General features: G+C 38.5%; 1 protein-coding gene and 1 long non-coding RNA gene across 11 annotated transcripts in view; one reads left to right on the top strand and one right to left on the bottom strand.

Annotated features, from left to right (window-relative positions):
- Window positions 1–19,871, top strand: part of LOC110260270 — a 34,224-nt gene that overhangs the window by 12,960 nt on the left and 1,393 nt on the right. The gene's annotated exons all lie outside the window — the stretch shown is intronic.
- Window positions 381–19,871, bottom strand: part of ROS1 (ROS proto-oncogene 1, receptor tyrosine kinase) — a 125,908-nt gene continuing 106,417 nt past the window's right edge. For 8 of the 10 annotated variants that reach the window (XM_021089102.1, XM_021089087.1, XM_021089103.1 and 5 more), the window contains 3 exons: window positions 19,622–19,756; window positions 12,012–12,175; window positions 381–3,329 (listed from right to left, as the gene is read on the bottom strand). In XM_021089102.1, the coding sequence (XP_020944761.1) occupies window positions 3,019–3,329; window positions 12,012–12,175; window positions 19,622–19,756 (610 nt within the window). In that variant the 3' untranslated portion in view covers window positions 381–3,018. Of the gene's footprint in view, window positions 3,330–3,788; window positions 3,867–12,011; window positions 12,176–19,621; window positions 19,757–19,871 lie in introns of all 10 variants that reach the window. The other 2 variants (XR_002343222.1, XM_021089113.1) reach the window with 2 other exon arrangements.

Raw genomic sequence — 19,871 nt, 5'->3', positions numbered from 1 at the left:
GTCAGTGAAAACCAGGATTGGTAAGCAACATAGAATGTTTCTGGGACCAAGGATAAAGCATTTTGAATAAGGCATTTTCAACAGAATTATAGCAACATATTAATTTTATGGAGGTAAATCTTTATTCAATTTGCAATGTTAAATCAAACAGTATTTTTCCTTTTCAACCTAAATATTTTTCTAATGGATTATTTTTCATTGAACAATTTCAAATAAAGGTTAGATTTATTGATTAGCTTTTATATTATTTTATTTATACCAATTATAACTTCTGATTTGGGGAGCCATTATTCCTCTCAAGTCTGATATTCTCAGATCATATTTTGAAGATTAAAAAATTATCAATGATTTTATTCTGTTAATTTTTGATGAAGAACACATTTTAACAAGTATAAATTTTAGCCATTGCCAATTTTTCCCCTCTTGATTACAAAATCTAATTTTTCCAGAATTAGCATACCTAGTTTTCTACATTACCAGCCATTTGTATTTTATCAATTACTTTTTTTTTAACCATGTCATGTCTTTTTGATGTCTTTTAATTACTGTCCTCCTACCCCATCCACTCTCCTCTTTCCTTTTTTTATTTTTATTTTTATTTTTTTTATTACTCAAATGAATTTATCACATCTTTAGTTGTATAATGATCATAACAATCTGATTTCACAGGATTTCCATCCACAGCTCAAGGACATCCCCCTCACCTCCCAAACTGTCTCCTCCGGAGACCAAAAGTTTTTCATTGTCTGTGAGTCAGCATCTGTTCTGCAAAGAAGTTCAGTCTGTCCTTTTTTCAGATTCCACATGTCAGTGAAAACATTTGATGTTGGTGTCTCATTGTATGGCTGACTTCACTTATTAGCATGATAGTTTCTAGGTCCATCCACGTTGCAAAAAATTCTGGTATTTCGTTCTTTTTAATGGCTGAGTAATATTCCATTGTGTATATGTACCACATCTTCTTGATCCCACTCCTCTGTCGATGGACATTTAGGTTGTTTCCATGTTTTGGCTATTGTATGCAGTAAATATTTCTACTGATATTATTCATTATGAATAACAAAGAAGACTACTAATTTGCACTTATACCCTAGTTAACACATGATACTTTACAGGCTGTTTTCAGATATCCTATAAATTTTTCTATTGTCCACATTGTAAAGCAAATGTATTATACTGAAAAATCTGAAAATACACTTCTGATCCCTTGTGTATTCCAAAATAAAGATCTGGCACTGGCAGAGCAAAAGTTTTGGTTGCAAGAAACAGAAATTGACTCTGGATGATTTAAAAGAAAAATATTTATTAAAAAGATAGGGAAGTAAGTCACAGGATCCCTGGGAGAGCTTGATAACCCAACTTGAAGGCTATGAACAGGGAGCCTCAGCTAACAGCAGAACCAAGCCCATCTGGCTGCCAGAGCCCCAGGCTCCAGATTGGCTCTGTGGACTCTCCTGGCCCTGGACACTGCATCCAGGAAGCCTGACCAACTGCAGTTGCCACCATCACCAGGGGCAACTCACTGTGGTCCCTGTTTCTTTGCTTCCTTCACTCTCAATTAGAAGCCTGTGGTGGGTATGTCTGGGTGGAGGGGGCTAGGGTCACTCGCCTGCCTTCTTACTGCATGCGATCTTAGGGAAGCAAATGAAAAATAGCTCCCACTTGGAAAATCAAGGTAGAGGAATTGCCCAACACGAGAAGAGGCATCATATGATGAGCTAACAAAAAGAATAATCAGTGCCCACTAGAAGGTGAGATCAGAGGGAAAATATTCTGCCTAGTTCAGTGGAATAACAGATGTGGCCGAATAGCCACAAATCCTGGATCTTTACCTGGGGCCTGTTCACCACAGAACTACCACACTGACCTCTCTGTGGCCCTCACCATACTGCCAATCATCTCTGCAGGTTCTCAGGCAGTAGACAAATTTAAAAATGAGCTAAATGATCTAAGATGAAAATGGATATGTGATTCTCTTCCACAGTAGCTTTTGGCGAATGTTATAATCAAAGGGTTCTTTATATATTGTGAACGTCCTGTACACTGCAACTAAACACAGAGAATACTTTCATTAGTGTTACTGTTAGAGCACTTGAGGCTTTCAGATTTAAATGGGTAACTGCAAAAAAAAAAAAAAAGATTGCCTTTAAAATCAGAGTGTTTGAAGAAATTTTTTAATAGTTTTCATTTAGATATTTATTATTTTGTATGGCTGCTAAAAATCACATAGCTTGAATTAATATTATATAATCATATTTAATTTTAAAGAAAATTTGATAGTAAATATAATCCTAAGCAGTTTATGTATAGCATAGATCTGGCAAATAAAAACTATCTCCATATTAGCTAATTTCTATAATAGCGTACAAATCAGAGGGCGATGTTTATGTGACCCAAAGATCATGGAATGCTAAACTTTAGGATGTAGAGATCTTTATGGTCCTATTTCTATATGATTGAAGCTGCTGTTCCAAGCCTCCAAAATATGGGATATTTTACATTAGTCATTAAAGACTGCATTTTAGCCATAGCTTTCCTAATGTTGTAGGTGCTCTTGTGTGTAGAGTTATTTAGTCATTTCCTCTGTCCCTTTGGGGGGTAATCTGTACTTCAGCTGGCCCCTGAGTATGCTTCTCATGCTCCTCCTTCAGGTCTCCAAACATAGCTACTTTGTCTCTAACAATCTAAGGTGTTGCTGTTGCAGCCCAGACTGGCCTGATGTATGCTTGGAGTGAGAAAGCAGTTTCCCTTTGAGGCTCTTAAGTCTTTCTAAGCTTTCCACATGTTCAGAGGGTCACCTCAAGAATTCTGCTGAAGGTTAGACAGTTGGTATGGGGATTGTCACAACCAAAACCAAATGGCTCTTGGAACCAAGATTAGAATTCGGGAACTTTCCAGTGTTAATTCAGAGTCATAGACCACCACACCACAATATCTATCATTCTACTAGGTTTTCTTTCAGTGACTACTTAATGGGAGGAGTGTTTATCTCAACTCTGCATTGCCCAAACAGAGCTATTAATCAGACCCATCTCCATATCCACTGTGAGTGAGACAGGCATAGTTCAGGCCTTGAGGCTTGCCAGGAGGGCAGTAAGCCACTTGTTTTTCTTGGCAGATATCTTTGTCTGCATGTGGTTCCTTCTCTTCTTTCCTCAGACCACAAGACTCAGATTCCTTGAAGCCTAGAGGACCCTCAGAATTTGCTTCACCTTGGCTGCATCCTGTAGCAAGCATCATATAGTTTAACCCTTCCTCATTCTTGGTTTCCATTAAAGCAGCTGATCTAACATCATCTGAATTTAAACAAATCATATGACCATCTTCAGCTGTGAAAAAAAATATAAAAGTTATTCTAGCATCTCTTTGATTCCCTTTATTTGTAATATCCAGGCAGTATGAAAACTAGAACAACAACAGCCTTACGCATTGGTTCACAAATGTTTAGACAACCACTAAGGGAACACAAGACACAAGGTATCTTTCCCGTCCTGGATGCTACCACAATCTAGTAGGAGAGCAGAAATGGTACCACAGGAGGTGCTGTTGCTTATATAAGAAAGGCATATATAATGTGGTGAGAGCACAGATGTGATTAACTCCTCCGTAATGGGAAAAAGGACATGGTCTTTGTGAGAGGAATTAAATGGCCCTGGGACTGCCCTTTTTGTCTAAAGTGCTTTCCCTTTCATCTTCCCACACCAGCTAAAATATCTGCCCTTTAAGATGTATTTCTTTAGATCAAGTAATTTAATCAGGTATTAAGCTAATATTTATTGGATACCTACTCCAAACCAGGCTATGTCCTAGGTATTGATAATACAGCAATATACAAAACAGGTTTGTTGCTGTTTGGAGTTTTCATCCTAATGGAGGGAGACAGAAAATAAACTAATGAACAAGTAAATCTATGTCAGGTGGCAATAAGTACTATGAACAAAAATCCAACAGAAAGGGGGCGAAAGAATAATGGTTGTATTGGAATGGGGACTGCTATTTCTGATGAGGTGGCAGCAAAGTCCTCTCGGATGAGGTAAAACTTGAGTAGAGACCTGAATCAAGCAAGAGAATTCATCTTGGAAGGACGAGTCGAGGAGGAGGGAACAGCAAAAACAAGGATCTCGCCGAGGCAGGAGCTCTCTCGGCGCGGACTGAGGAACAGCTAGGCAGCCAGGATAGTTGGCTCTCAGCCATCTCCCTGGGACCAGTGGTATATAAAATCATTAACACTAGTCGACAGATAAATTAGAACTAGCAGGCATATGACCTCAAAGGGCTGGTAGGGAGGCAACAGACACAGGCCTGGCAAATTTTAGTAGCAAAGTTGAGGGAAAAGGAAAATGACATGAAATACAAGAATAATAATTGTTGTTAATACTTACAGAGTATTTACTACATACCAGGCACTGTTCTAAGCTACATGCATATATTAATTCATTCTTCTCCTATTAAATAAGTACTGGCATTATCTCCATTTCACAGATGAAACCCAGGCACAGAGGGGTTTAATGATCTGACCAAGGTCACACTGCTAGAATTTGAACCCAAACTGTCTGGCATGGTCTGTGCCCTCATTTTCACCTCCCTGAGAGGAGGGTGAGCTCCTGTGCAGTGGGAGGAGGAGGTGGTGGGCAGTGCACCCTACAGGAGTCCTTGAGAGGCACCGACTCCAGACACACGTGTACGAGGTAGGGGTGGCAGCAGAAAAATGGGCAGCCAGAAGGTAACTGACCTTTCTCACAATTGTGCTCATATTATTTTGTCTTTCTCTACTTAAAGGCTGCCCTTCTTACTTAGAGAAGTATAAGAATTCTTGTGAAACCTAATAGCAGAGATTCTGAAACATTCCACAAAATTCTAGGGAATCAACAAAATGAATATGTAAATGTATATTATGGGAATTATTTGTTTTTTTCACCAATGCTTTCCAATCCCTGGGTGTTACTACCTGAAACAAAAACTTATAATCAGAAATGTTACTGTCCTTTCACACAGCATCATGTTTTACAAATTAGAAACATTCACAGTGATATAAGCAGTTATAAACATGAGATGAAATAACATTGGACCATTGTAAATTGAGGTGGAGTAACAGTTTCATCTCTTCTGCACAGTCTAGACATTGCTTTTGTCTAAATATCCTGCATAAGAAGGATTAAATCACTAAGAATGAACATCTATGCAGACTTATTGAAGTATAGATTTAAGAATTTCAAAAAAAAGAAAGAAAGAAAGAAAGAAACATTTTAGTCGCTAGATGATGGTCCTGCCCTTTCTCCTTCCTGTCCTTCCAGCATGAGAGCATCCAAATATGGGGGGAGGCCTGCAGGGCTGCCAACCTTCTGCACTTGGCCCTGACATATACCCAGGCTGGGTTTATTTGGAATATACTTACATTGAAATATGGGGAGATTTTTTAATAATTTCAAAGGACTAAGGAAAGCACCATTATACCTATTTTTCCCTGATGGAATTTAATGGGTCTGTCTATAGCCAAGTTCCAAACCTGAACTACAAAGCTTATTTACTATAAAAGCATATCAACTTCTGCCCCTGCTCTGTCCTACTAGTTCTTATTTCATTTGCAAACCCTTCCCCACTGGTGAAGAACAAAATAGCACAGCTACAGGCTCACAGAGCCTTTGACATTATCCCATGTTCCTCTTCATTGTTCAGACATCATTATAGTATATTTCGAACTGTATGAACGGTCAGACAGTGTTGTATAATATCTCCCCCATAGAAATAAGCTTATCAGATGCCAGGTTTGGTTAGTACCTAAGCTCTGAGTATCTATGGAAGGATCCAGCTATTACAATTATTGTCTAAGGTACTGACAGCCATTGAGAAACTCAAGAATAACCTTGCTAGGCATGATAGTAGCAATAGAAAATATCAAAAAATGATAGGAAGAAATAGAACATTTAAATAGCCCAGTGGCTCAGATTATTGACAAAATTAGGATAATATTCCTACAGGGCTTAAAGAAATTAGGCTAAAGGAGTTTAGAATTTCAACAAAAACCTGGATCTACAATACAGGTCTAGCTACTCGTTATCACCTGCTTTATTGCTATACCTTTAGCCCATTAAATAGCATATTGGGAAACTTTCTACCGAAACATGATTTAATTTTTGCTTCTATTGAGCTATTTGCAAAAAAATTACTTTATATAAGGCCAAAAAAAATCTTTTTTCAAATTCTGGTGCCATATGTCAAAGAAAAATCATTAGCTAACTGTTTCACTGGTTCCTAGTACTTAGGGCAATATTTAGTAACTTGACCCTGGCAAGCTTTCAGCAATTAGTACATCTTCTTATTGCAGAAAGAATTATGAGAGATGGAATGGGTTGTTTATTTTGGTTTAAAAACTACTGAATAGGAAACCTGCAGGTCCTTAAAGCAGAGATCCTAAGCAAACATGGCACACACTCAGCAACCCTCAGTTTAAGAGGGAAATATTAAAATAAAGACTTCCAAGTAAGACAGGGTATTTACAGACGAGACATATGCCGGCTGACTGGCTATGTTTAGAACAGCAGAGGAGCATTTAGATTTGTTTCCTGTAGAACTCTCTGGGACTGATGAGGTGATGTTTACACAAATGTTTGGATGAAGTCACTGGGATATTTTTACTAGATGCCCAGATATGTTACTAATCTCTCTCTATCCCATCTCCACCCCATTAGGTCAGTAGGACCATAGCATTGGCATGGTATTATTGCACCCTATAATCCTAATGCTCTCCCCCCCACCCCTTATTTTCTCAAAAAAGTCTTTCCAGTGGCTTCCTTGTCTTCTTATATATCTCTGACAATAACAAAGAAGACTTCTTACAGTTTTGCTAAATATGCCCACCAGTCTGCAAAGTAGCAAACTATTATTAAACACATTCTCTTTTATTTAAAAGATAATAAAGTTTAGGATTGCCTTGAAGAGACTGTTCTATGATGTTTGTCCTTTGCAAATACACAAATGCTTTCATTCTATTTCTTCTTTCTTCTCTGCTGCTTTTGTTCAGCCACATGGCAATTATGAAGATTTTTGGTGATCCCCATATTTCTTTCTGTATACCTTAGCTTCAGGATTTATACTCACTGTAAATAACTGAATGTGAATTTCTCTTGTGCCAGAATTTTGTATCTGTCCTGGCATAGAATTACTTGTTTCTACCTAAATTATCAAAGTCTGATTATAGTCCCTGTTAAACTCTTCTTAAATCCTTATTCTGTCTAGTTATGCCTGCTTTCAGGTCGGGGGGGGAAATATTGTTTAGAATATTAATTGTCAACAACCTGACACTTAAATAAATTTGACATAATCAGGACAGATTGGTGTAACTTTTCTAGCAGGCTATAAGTAATAAGGTCTTTCACTGTACCTCGCTGTGCAGCACACTAAAGGTAACAAAGTGGGAAGAGTGGGAGGGCAGTTTCCTAACCAAAGCCGTGTCTCCGTAAAGGCTGAGAGCAAAGGTTCTAGAATAGAGTCCTGCTCCAGCTGCATTCAGCAGTATAACCATGTACAAATTACTAGGCCTCAGTCTTTTCATCTGTAAAATGGTGATATCATAATGCTCACTTCATAGGGCTGTTGTAAGGATTTAATGAGTTCACTCATATAGTACACATATAGTACAAGGAACATAAAAAAGTGCTAAAATAAAATTAGCTAATACTGCAATTAAAAACCATTTGCAAAAAGGGTTTTTTTCTCCATATGAACTGTAAGCATTGTTTGGTACTTACCTCAGTGTCATAGATGAACTAGGTAATGTTATATGATACAAAGGTTTTTCTCAAGGGTTCATGGAGATGTCCAGTAAAACCTAAGGTAAAGCTAAGCTCTCCGGCCTTCTAACACTCAATAAGTCAGCCTTTGTGATTTTTTTATAAAATGTCTGTATACTTTGGAGGGAAAGACTTCTGTGAGCAAAGAGTTGAATTTTAAAATACAACACAACTCAACTGTAAAATCCTTGCAACCCTGAAGAACTCTTTGCCTCTGAGCACTTGACCAGCCCAACTCCATGAGCCTCCCTCCTTTGGATTTCTGTGGCAATCTTCCTCTTTGCTTTAGGCGTCTCTCAGTGCCCACCACCTTTCTTTGTCAGTCCCTCATACATTGGCTGCTTTTTGGGCCCCACCTACTGTTCACTTCTATTCTAATTCTATACACTTTAATTAAATGACCTCATCTACACTCTTGACCTTAACTACCTATGTTTACAGGGCAGACCTTCCAACTGAATACTAGGTGCCTTCACTTCTCCCACACTCAGCTCAAACCAAACATGTTCAAAGATGCTCCTCCTCCTACATCCCCCATCTCTGAGAAGAGCACTGCTTTTCACCTAGTCTCTCAATTCACTGGGATTCACCACTGTCTCCCCTCTCTCCTTCACACAGTTAGATACCAAGTCCTATAGCATCTACCCCTATGGTAAGTCTGGCTTCCATATCCTTTTATCTACAGCTGTCACCTTCATTATTTCACCTTTCAATTACCCTCATTTCGCACCTTACTAGTGTGACCATTATCCCTCCAGTGTTGTCACTTGCCATTTCCCACCTTCATGTGTAATAAACTGCCTGCAGTTCTATGAACACCCTCTTCTCTATGATTCCCAGCCTTTCCACATACTGCTCCTATCCACAGATAATTTTTTCTCACCTCTCTGCAGAACTCAGTTTAGGGTTAACTTCTCAGTGTCTTTTATTGACTCTCCCTCCACCACCCAGAGTAGCTTTGGCATCCTTCCTCAGGACTCCCACAGAACATGAACTCCCTCTCAGTGGTAACACAGGATTTCTCCTGGCTTCTGGCAACAGATATAGTTTAAAATAATCTGTTTACCAAATCTTTAAATATAAGCTCTTTTGTTTAAAAAAAAAATGGTGGGGAGTTCCCGTCGTGGCGCAGTGGTTAACGAATCCAACTAGGAACCATGAGGTTGCGGGTTCAGTCCCTGCCCTTGCTCAGTGGGTTAACGATCCGGCGTTGCCGTGAGCTGTGGTGTAGGTTGCAGACGCGGCTCGGATCCCGTGTTGCTGAGGCTCTGGAGTGGGCCGGTGGCTACAGCTCCGATTCAACCCCTAGCCTGGGAACCTCCATATGCCGCGGGAACGGCCCAAGAAATAGCAACAACAACAAAAGACAAAAAGACAAAAATAAATAAATAAATAAATAAATAAAAATAAATTTAAAAAATGGTGGAAAGCTGACCAGAGAATCTACATCCCACTCGTTCCTCTGGATTACCAGCCAGTTTGTACATATACAAACAAACACAAATGAATTTATCTATAACTGGTTGTGTATACATATAAAATATGTGAAGTGTATAATCAAATGACACAATGGCTAGTACTGGAGAGTGAGGACAGGGAGGAAGTTGAGACCTTTTACTCTGCTCAGTCACTTTTATATATTTTTTAAGCAATAAACATAAAATATATGTATAATAAAGACCTTTAAATACAGTTATAAAAATAATATAGCATGAGCCATTACAGAGCTTAATTACTAGAGAAGTTAGAAGAAAAATCAGAGAGGATCAGGAGTCATTTTTTGATTGATTGTAAAATAACAAAAATTCTTTTAAGAAGATGATGATTGTTTAATTTCATAAAGTCCACAAAAAGGAATATTCACAAGCAAATCTGAATCAGAGGCTTAGTAGTTACGTGTTGCCTTCTAGAGATAAGTGTAGTGATTTCATAAGAAAATCATGCTTTTAGTGTCCAGTAAGCAAAACCATGTTCTGCTTGTCTTTCACACATCTACACCATCAACTCAACCTAGTTACTGCCATTCGTCTATCTGAGGAACAAAAGATTTCACTTTACTACTACTGGCAAACCACCCCAGATTGTGGTTCCTGTAAAGTTTCCATTTGCAAAGTTACAACCAGTAAGAACCAGGCTAAGCAGGGGCAGATTCAAAATGGTTTGAGCAAAACAGTATTATTCAATAGTGAAGAGGTAACACCTGCCTTTCCTGTGGATAGAGACAGTCCTTTAATAAGAACAATTCTCAAAATCACCCGTAGAAGCAGAGCTCACTATTATTATTTTTTTTTTTTTTTGGTCTTTTCTGGGGCTGCACGCACGGTGGAGGTTCCCAGGCTAGGGGTCGAATCAGAACTGTAGCTGCCGGCCTACACCAGACTGGGATTGGACCCCTAGCCTGGGAAACTCCATATGCCGCGGGAGCTGTAGCAATCAGCCTACACCAGAGCCACAGCAGCGCGCAGGATCCGAGCCGCGTCTGCAACCTACACCACAGCTCATGGCAACACCGGATCCTTAACCCATCGAGCAAGGCCAGGGACCGAACCCGCAACCTCATCGTTCCTAGTTGGATTCGTTAACCAATGAGCCACGACGGGAACGCCAACTATTAAACGTAATATACAAAATTAAAGAAACTGACTCCAGTTTCCAAAGGGAAAGAAATAATATTACCTCTTCTTTTTCTTTAAAGCTTTCCCAGTGGAACACATTAAATTCAGGTGCTTAACACTGTGCCTTGCATGAAAGTCAATAGGTATCTGTTGAAATACTTTTTAAAAATTTTTGTCAAAAATTCATTCAGAGAAATACATTAATATTCAGAAAGTGAGAAGGGGTTTATAGTATCTAAAATGTCTTACAGGTATGTTTTTCCTTAACCTGGGTGATCTTCACACAGCAAGTGTTTGAACAGAACCCTCCAAAAGGATAGGGTTGCCCTGCAGTTATAACTCCTAGAATCAGCTCAGTTCTATTATGAGAAGGCAGGTAGAGCCAATGTGAGATTATGAAGCATGCTCAAAGCAAGCACAGCCCTTCCCAATCTCACTTAGCTGCTTATGTTAAGGAAGTTTCACAGTCATAGTCTTATCTCCATTCATGTCATGGATCCAAAGTTACTCAAAATGTGTAGTCAGAAGAAACAGTAAACAAGACAAGCAGATATTCATCCTTGGGCTTCTTATTTTTCTCTGTTATTATTAGTCAAATACATCACTCAAGGTGAAGGTCTCACTGTAGAGAGATGACTCCAGAACAACCATCAGCCATTGTATAATCAATCACTGCAGAGACCAAGAGGCTTGATTTCTGAGGATTCTGAGTCACGGTATATCTTGCCAGGTTTATTTCTAAGCAAGAATGTTTGCATTTGAAAGAAAACAAGGGTCCTGTGGACTTTATTAATAGGATAGAGTTCAAGAGCATCTGGAAAGGATCATTTTAAAATTTATTTTTCTGCAGCCAATTAGGCAAATGCATTGTGAATCTGATTTTGGAAATGAATTAAGTGACTACTGTGTTTTAATACCAAAACACTGAAGTGGAATCACACTAGACCTTAGCAAAGCATAACACACTACAATAATCATAGCAAACTAAATAGCAGTTTGAAGCAACGGATTAGATATATACATAGCAACATGGACGGCTCTTAAAAACACAGTACTTAATGAAAAAAGAAAGAAAAGAAGCATTACATAGCATGACAGTATCCATGCATACAATACACATTTTGCAGGAAAACACATGAATTAAAAGATACACATTAAATGCGTTAGAATGGCTGCCTGCCAAGTGGATAGAGGAACTAGAACAGGAGAGGAATATGGAGATAAAGGGACTAAACAAACAAAATTAAAGAGAAGCCCTGCATAGACCAATGATGATAATGTACCATCAACTATAATTAACTCTGCGCTTGGGTCCAAACTGGCACGAGGGGTGGAGGGCAGAGAGAACAGGCCTCATGAAAATAGTCTAACATGTTAATTCTCCTCTTTACTATCTTAGATTATAAATCCAAGGGCCATATCATTATTCTTTTTTAATTTAGTGAATAAATCAAAATTATTTTCAAAGAAGAATGCGATAAATGCTTAATTATGAGGATGATGCCAGTATATTATTCTTCCATGTCTTCCAAGTACATCCCATTTTAACCTTGTTTAGTTACACTGAAGAAAAAACCCAAACGTTCTAAAGAAGAGTCAAACTTACCTTCAAAACCTTCATTTATGACTCCACTGGGACTTGCTTCTTCTCTGCATTGAGAAATACTATTTAAAGAAAAATTTCTGAATAATTGGAGCTGGTCTTGAATTTTATGGAAAGTAGGTCTTTGGTCAGGTTCTTGAGCCCAGCACTGGGTCATTAAATTCCACCTGTGTATGTGGGTAAAGACAGGAAAGTAAATGGCAATTGGCTATCATTAGGAAACCCTTACTGATAACCCAGGAAAAGTTATTTCAGAAGGAAAATAATTTGAGTTATTGCCAGTTTTCCATAATTAAAAAACTGAACTAGAACAAAAGCTTTTGTTTCCTATTTAATAGTGGCTGGGGAGTTTCCTGGTGGCCTAGCAGTTAAGAGCTTGACATTGTCACCACTGTGACTCAGGTTCAATCCCTGACCTAAGAACCTCTGCATGCCATGGGCACAGCTAAAAAAAAAGTGGCTGACAATATTGATACCATTATTAGAAACATCTTCCCTTTAAGCAATTGACATTTATTTTAACAATTAATCCAAATAAATAGAGAGATAAATAGATGGCTGGAAAATGTTTATAGAAGCCATAAGGGAACTAACAGCTGTAAAAATTATTGAATAAGCTGAGATTAAATTTTAAATTCATACAATGATATGTGAAACAAAATCTAAGTTGTACTCCAAGCCACACAGAACTAGAGGCAGAAATGAGATTTAATTCTAATGCTTTTATTCTTCATTACACTGTCAGCTTAATTAAAAGACCTAGTTCCCCTAGACATAAATAGCTGGTTGATTAAACATTATCTTTTCTTTAATAGTTGTCTAAGAAATGTCTGCACAATAATCAATTAATGTTCATTCATTCATTCAGCAAAGATTTGTTGGACATTTATTATATACAAGCAGCCTGTCAAGAGCTAGAGATGTGGTAATATGGTTCCTATCCTCATAAGGTATACATAGTAAATTTAAGAGAGGGACAGGAGTCCCCACTGTGGTGCAGTAGGTTAATGAGTTGGCTTGTTATTCTGTGGAGGTGCTGGTTTGATCCCTGCAGCTGTGGCATAGGTCAAAGCTCTGACTCTGACTTGGATTCAGTCCCTGGCCCTGAACTTCCATAATCCACAAATGTGCCCCCCCCCCAAAAAAAGGGTGACACAGTTTATCCACTATAATTCATAGGAGCAGGAGTGAAAAATGTATCTCTTTTATATTTCTGTAACTAATTCTCAGAGCCTCACCTAGCAGGAGAAAATTAACTCCATTTATTATAATACCCTTTATAACCTAGTTCATTCCAATATTTGAAAACATCCTTTTCAAAAATTCTGTCTTCTCTGGATAATAACTCAGTCTCTCTTATTCTTAGGCTATTCCTACTCTCTCTGCCTTCCTTTCCAAGATAGTGTCAGGCTTTAAGTAAAAGTCTTAGGTGACCTATAGTGGCACAGTGAAGGATCCTTTGGACTCCACTGCACCCTCCAGGCCTTCTCTAGTCTCAGAGTGGAATGATGAGCCATTCCACAAGGAGGGTCTGGTCTGATGCATCCTGTGGGCGTAGGCTGAAATCTGCAGCCTATGATCTCTACCTGTTCCTCTGGCTCTCCCCACTGCACTGGTCCTCCCTTTTCTGTCTCTAGCTGCAGGCTTCTCTGACACTATAGCATGTCCTATATCTGCTTACAGGGCTCAGGGAATCCATTCCTATTCCTGTCATATGCCCACAGGATGCTCCTTGGTCAAATCTGTAGCTTTCAACAACACGTTCACATTACATGGGAAACAAAGGAGGCCTGCAAGTGCTAACTATACGTTCTCTGTCTGGACGTGGCTGTTCGACCCTGTCCAAGATGCTGAGTCTCCATGTCAATGTGGGAGATCCCCTACTCAGTGACCTCCAGGCCATCCTCCCAAACTGGGAGGAGTGGGCAGTTGATGTCACCCACATCCAATCCAACTGAAGCCTACAGACATCTCGGGACCTAAATATCCAACATCTTCACCCTCCCACCTCTATCTGTCAAGGTCTCTTCTTCCTACATTTCCATGGGGCTCAGAAGGAGTGGGGTTTTTACTCAGTTCCTCTTTTAGATTATACCAATGTTGGTTTAGTCGCTCAAATCTGGCATTTAGCATACTAACAAGGAGCTAAAGGATCTAGATAACCATCTCTCTCCTCCAAGCTTTCCATGTCTACTGACTACTAAAAGGTCAGGTACGTGCTTTCTTTTATTTTTTATTTTATTTTTTTTACTTTCTGGAACTCTAAGGCAGATTATTATTAATTATTTAGTAGTTAATTATTATTAGTAGTAGTACTATATCAACAAATATACAATTACCAATTATAAGTTCTATAAAAAAGTACTGAAGAAAACAAATGTGTGCTCTCATTAGAGATGAAACATTTTGGGCAAGTTGCTCATACAGGGATACTCCGCAGAGGTAACATTTAAGCCAGAGAACATTGTAGGAAAATAAGATGCTAGTCATGAGAACTCGGTGGGGAGTCAGGGAACACATTAGAAAAGAGAAAAGCATATGTAAATTCCTAAATTTGGACAAAGCTTGGCACATTTTAGAATGTGAAAGAAAGCCAGTGTGACTGTAGAGCAGTTATTGAGAGTAAGAGAATGAGAGATGAGGTCAGAAGAGGAAGGCGAGATCATGCAGGTCTCAAAGACCAGGCTAGGAGTTGGATTTTATGTCACTACAATGGGGAGCTATTGAAGGTTTTTAATAGGGCATGATCTTTCCATTTTTAAAGGGTGACTTTAGCTGATATATGGGGAGAATGGATTGTAGAAGGGCAAGGCGGAAGCAAGGAAGTAATTAAAGAAGACTAGGTGAGAGATAATGGTGGTGGTTTGGACCAAGGCAATGATAATTGAGCTAGAGTAAGAAAATACTCAATCACTAGGTGACAGTGACCCAGAAATCATCATAGGTATATGTATTTACAATCTCCATTCCATAGTAATCTGGCATGCAAAATCCACTTCCATCTCTTTCATTTCTTGACAAGAATCTCAGGTCAGAGTCAATAGTCAATATCAGGGTATCATGGAAAAATCTAATATTGGTCTATTTTTCAGTATTGATCTGATGACTTTTCATATACACAAGGAATTTACATTCTGGATACAGAGAGCCAAACTTGGCTCCATTTTTTTAAAGATCAGAATCATCACCAAGAACCTAATCCTTCACTTGAGATATTTCTTTATAACCTGTGGCATTTAGAAACAAATGATAGAAAGAACTCAAGGATGATTAGACTTTGAAATAATATCATGTAACTGATATTCAATTTAAATCAATAATTAAGTACAATCTTGATGACCAACCTAAGGGCTGTCCTAAGAGGTGAGAGGAGAAAGTAAAATTTGCCACAGGAAGCCTATCCCTTCTGAAACTAAAGTTGTGGTTCCAAGACATTGTCAAAGAATAGACAAAATCTCTAAATCATGAGGTGTTTAGGTTATTAATTTATAACTCACCTCATTCTATGAAGTATTCAAGACACTTAATGGAGATGGTTTAGGAGAGAAGAAAGAAAAAAAAAAAGGAAGAGGAAGAGGGAGGGAGGAGAGAGAAACGGTCTGTACAACTGCCCCTTCACCACTCTGCACCTCACCTGCTTACATTTCTCTCCAAAAGTTGAGCATCTTGTTTAACCTCTACAGGTTATTTAAACAGATACTCTTAATTTTTCATCTATTGAGGCTTTAATTTACATTGAATCCAATCTTTACTCTTAATTCTCTGATGGCAAAAATATATGATCTGATGGTAAAAATATATGATCTGATGGTATAGAAAAGCTTTATCTCCCACTATCCAAGTACAAATAAGCAAGGAATTGTCCCTGATTAATAAAAGAGGAGTTCTGTAAAGCAACAGTCATTTAAAGGTAAAGAATAGGAATTGTGTTCTTAAACAGCGTTAAACTGGTAATGGAATAAATGACTAGGCTTCTAAAATTTTATCAGTCTTAAAAAATGCATTTTTTACATCTTCCAGGTAAATTAATAACAACTCTCTATCTTTGGCATAGGGGCCTTTCCTTACAAATACAGACTAAATTAATAACAACTCTCTATTTTTGGCATAGGGGCCTTTCCTTATAAATACACACTTGTCACTATTCAATATCATGCACTAAATACTTGTACAAAGTTATGTTACAAATATTCAACCACATTACTTTAAATAAACTGACAGGTCCTTCGCTTTTAGTTAAAATTTACCTGGGCTGGTTGTTCTACCTCTAAACAGATACTCACTCGTTATACTTGAAATAGCTCATTGAGCTAAGTGTTCTGGTTCAAATTCTCCCATCACCATGCCAACCCTTTACTACTCTTTGCTTCAGTTTTTTTCAAAATAGTACAAGACTCATTAGCCATGTTCATTATTCATCTCTAGGAGTAAGTCCTTGGATTCATAAGGCAATTGAAATTCAAGAAATGAAAACTCCACGGCATCTTTCAGTATGGAGGGGATGAGTTTCTATGGATATTTAAGCAAAGCACCTAACATGCAGATTTTGAGAACACCCTTATTCATTACACCCAGTCCCAGAAAGACCCAATTCTCATCTCGGTGTTTTTATCGTGTAAAAATAAGATGGTGAGCCTCAATGTTCTCCCATTGTGTCCTCCTACATTTGAGAGACTCTCCAGAGCCCCTGTGCTCTCTGTGTCAGAGAACCCCAAAGAGCTCTCCCTTGATGTAGATTGCCTTTTGATCCCATTTATTCCGAGAGTGCTGTGGTTGTTGTGAAAGCTGAAGAGAATGCTGAGGACTGGGCTATGGAAAGAAGGGCAGGAATGCTCTGAACCTCACATTCCATTAATAGCTGAGCACAGTGTAGCCACCTATGGGCTCACCTGACCCAGAGTGCATCCAGGTGCTGAGTATTTATGCAGTGAATAGAAGGTATAGCCTGGCTCAGCACAGACTTTCAACCCTCTAAGCTGGGCCTGTGATCTCAGAGAACTGCTTCAAATAAAAATCAGTTCCCTCTGTACTCTAAGGAGAGTAGTTAATCTTTATCATGACAACTTAAGGCCAGGGCCAGATTGAATGGCATCGCTGAGGCTCCACTTCCTTAGCACAGCTTGTCTCCCTGGTTAGCCATGGATCGTTAACCCTTCCTTGGGCTGAGGAGCATGCAGTCCTTGAAGGGCTTACAGCATTGTTTACTTTTTAATTACTGACATTCAAATGAACTTCAACACCAGCAATGGAAATTTTGGCTTCCAGGAAACTTTATAAAATTTGAGCAATAATGTATCCAACTGAATAATTACACAGAATACTATCCTTTTCCATTTATAATCAGGAATATTTTTCTGGTACTAGCACTCTTTCTTCCTTTTCCTTCTAGTTGAATTTTGGATACATTTGGATAGACCAAAGTTCAATGTACCTGCATTTTTCTGCTCCACAATAGGGCAATTAATTATCCAGCTCCCTCCTCCCCAAAGAAAATAAATGAATACACCATCAAAAATCTATAACTCGGGAGTTCCCGTCGTGGCGCAGTGGTTAACGAATCCGACTGGGAACCATGGGGTTGCGGGTTCGGTCCCTGCCCTTGCTCAGTGGGTTGACGATCCGGCGTTGCCATGAGCTGTGGTGTAGGTTGCAGACGCGGCTCGGATCCTGAGTTGCTGTGGCTCTGACGTAGGCCTGTGGCTACAGCTCCGATTCGACCCCTAGCCTGGGAACCTCCATATGCCGCGGGAGCGTCCCAAGAAATAGCAACAACAACAACAACAAAAAGACAAAAAAAAAAAAAATCTATAACTCGGTGATTGATTCCTAAAGTGCCTATCCAAAAAAATTTGCATAATTATAATGAGGAACATTACTCCCAGAGGGGAAGATACGCCAGATAAAATTCTAACAACACAAGGAAAATTTCGTGCAATTGAAATTTGGGGAAATTTTTCTGAGTGTTCAATAGATGTATAAAAGAAGCAAAACAATGATTAGCTTGCTATTTAATAAAAATGTATTTAAGGAGTTCCCACTGTGGCACAGAGGAAATGAATCCGACTAGGAACCATGAGGTTTCAGGTTCAATCCCTGGCCTCGCTCAGTGGGTTCAGGATCCAGCATTGCAGTGAGCTGTGGTGTAGGTCGCAGACATGGCTCGGATCTGGCGTTGCTGTGGCTGTGACGTAGGCTGGTGGCTACAGCTCCAATTAGACCCCTAACCTGGGAACCTCCATATGCCTCGGGTGTGGCCCTAAAAAAAAAGGACAAAAGACAAAAAAAAAATGTATTTAATACTTAAGTGTTCTAAGGATTTTTTTCCCTCAACCCTAGACTAAAGGTTTTCAAATTTCTTACCCCTGACTTATAAAATTTTTTCCATCTGTCCCAAAAGGGTCATGAAGCAAACTTTTAGGCACTGCCACCAAACTTGTTCAGATATGTGTAAAACTCATCTTTCTATAAATATCCCAGAGGCTATGAAAGCTAAATCAGAAACAAAAAGTGATTCAAATCTTCTAGCTGGAAGATTTAAATAATACAAAAACATTCACCAGTAGAACATCCAAACAAGATGCCCAGTTCTTAATCATCTTTTGGCTCTGGTCTAAATAATCCTCTAAATAACACGGCATAGTCAAGGCAATACAACCATGGTGTGTATCCGCATACTGCTAATTCCTTTTGCACTTGTCTGTACCACACAGTTTAGCACTTTATTACATGTTGGCTTGTTATCCAACTGCTCCGGGTGTGTCTTTTCTTTCAAAATATATTATGAGAATGCTAAAGAGCCATGGCCCTGATTTAAACATCTCTGTATTCCATACAGTCCTTAACATGGTATCATGCACATAACAGAGTTTAGACTTGTTGATTATGTGACCTTTTAAAAACTCCTTGGGTAAAACACCTCTTAGAAAAAGTGTCAAAACTTGATACTTCTGCTAAGGCTGCTCACAAGAAGGTAAATTATTACCCAGCAAAATAACTTGGCTTGTTTCTCCTTTATAATTCAATCAAAATCACCTACTGTTCTGAGGATCACAAATCTATTAGAATTCAATAGTTGCCAGGAGCAATTTGATAGAGTCACTGATACTTAGTCACTTCGTGTTAAGTTCATAAATAGGTAACAATTGATATAATTTTTAATTGTACCATATCCCAATATCAGCTTGATCAACAAAAGCAATCCAACTTTTCAACAATATAGTCCTGTTAATAGAACCCTTTTATGTGCAGGTTAAGATGTTAGTCAAATCAGATCTTCCAAAGTAAAATGACCGTGTGCTTATACACACACTCACACATACATACATATACACAAAGCATTTATTTATTTAATGGAATTCACTTATCCAAGAGTATAAAGATATTGTGCTGTTCTATATTTTACTTCTGAAGTGAAATATCTCATGTATTTAGTAAATAAAAAGAAACCATCATGTATTTAGTAAATTAAGTGCCACAATCAATTTATATTTTATATAGGATATACAAATATATAGATTCCAGTTTTAATTTTAAAATCCATACCAGTGAGGCATAAGACTGCATGTGCATGTGTTTTTGGTTTAGGAGTGCTTATGGTAACATAATTAACTTACAGATCATCAGGACAATTTCTCGGTGGCTCCAGTCTCCCTCCTGTTTGCACATAATTTAAAACATCAAGGTTGGAATGAGCTGGATAAGGTTGATGACCAAGAGTTAAAATTTCCCAAATCAGAATTCCAAAAGACCTATGGATATTTAAGAATTTGCTTTAATTATACTTATTACAAACATCATGTTTACAGTAGTTTTTCCAACATAATTATTCCTGGGGCTATCAGAGTCTACTCTGTGATTGGCATC

The sequence above is a fragment of the Sus scrofa genome, chromosome 1 (genome assembly GCF_000003025.6).
Source record: "Sus scrofa isolate TJ Tabasco breed Duroc chromosome 1, Sscrofa11.1, whole genome shotgun sequence".
NCBI lineage: Eukaryota > Metazoa > Chordata > Mammalia > Artiodactyla > Suidae > Sus > Sus scrofa.
The sequence above is the reverse complement of the archived record's forward strand: the minus strand, read 5'-3'. Positions and strand labels throughout refer to the sequence as shown.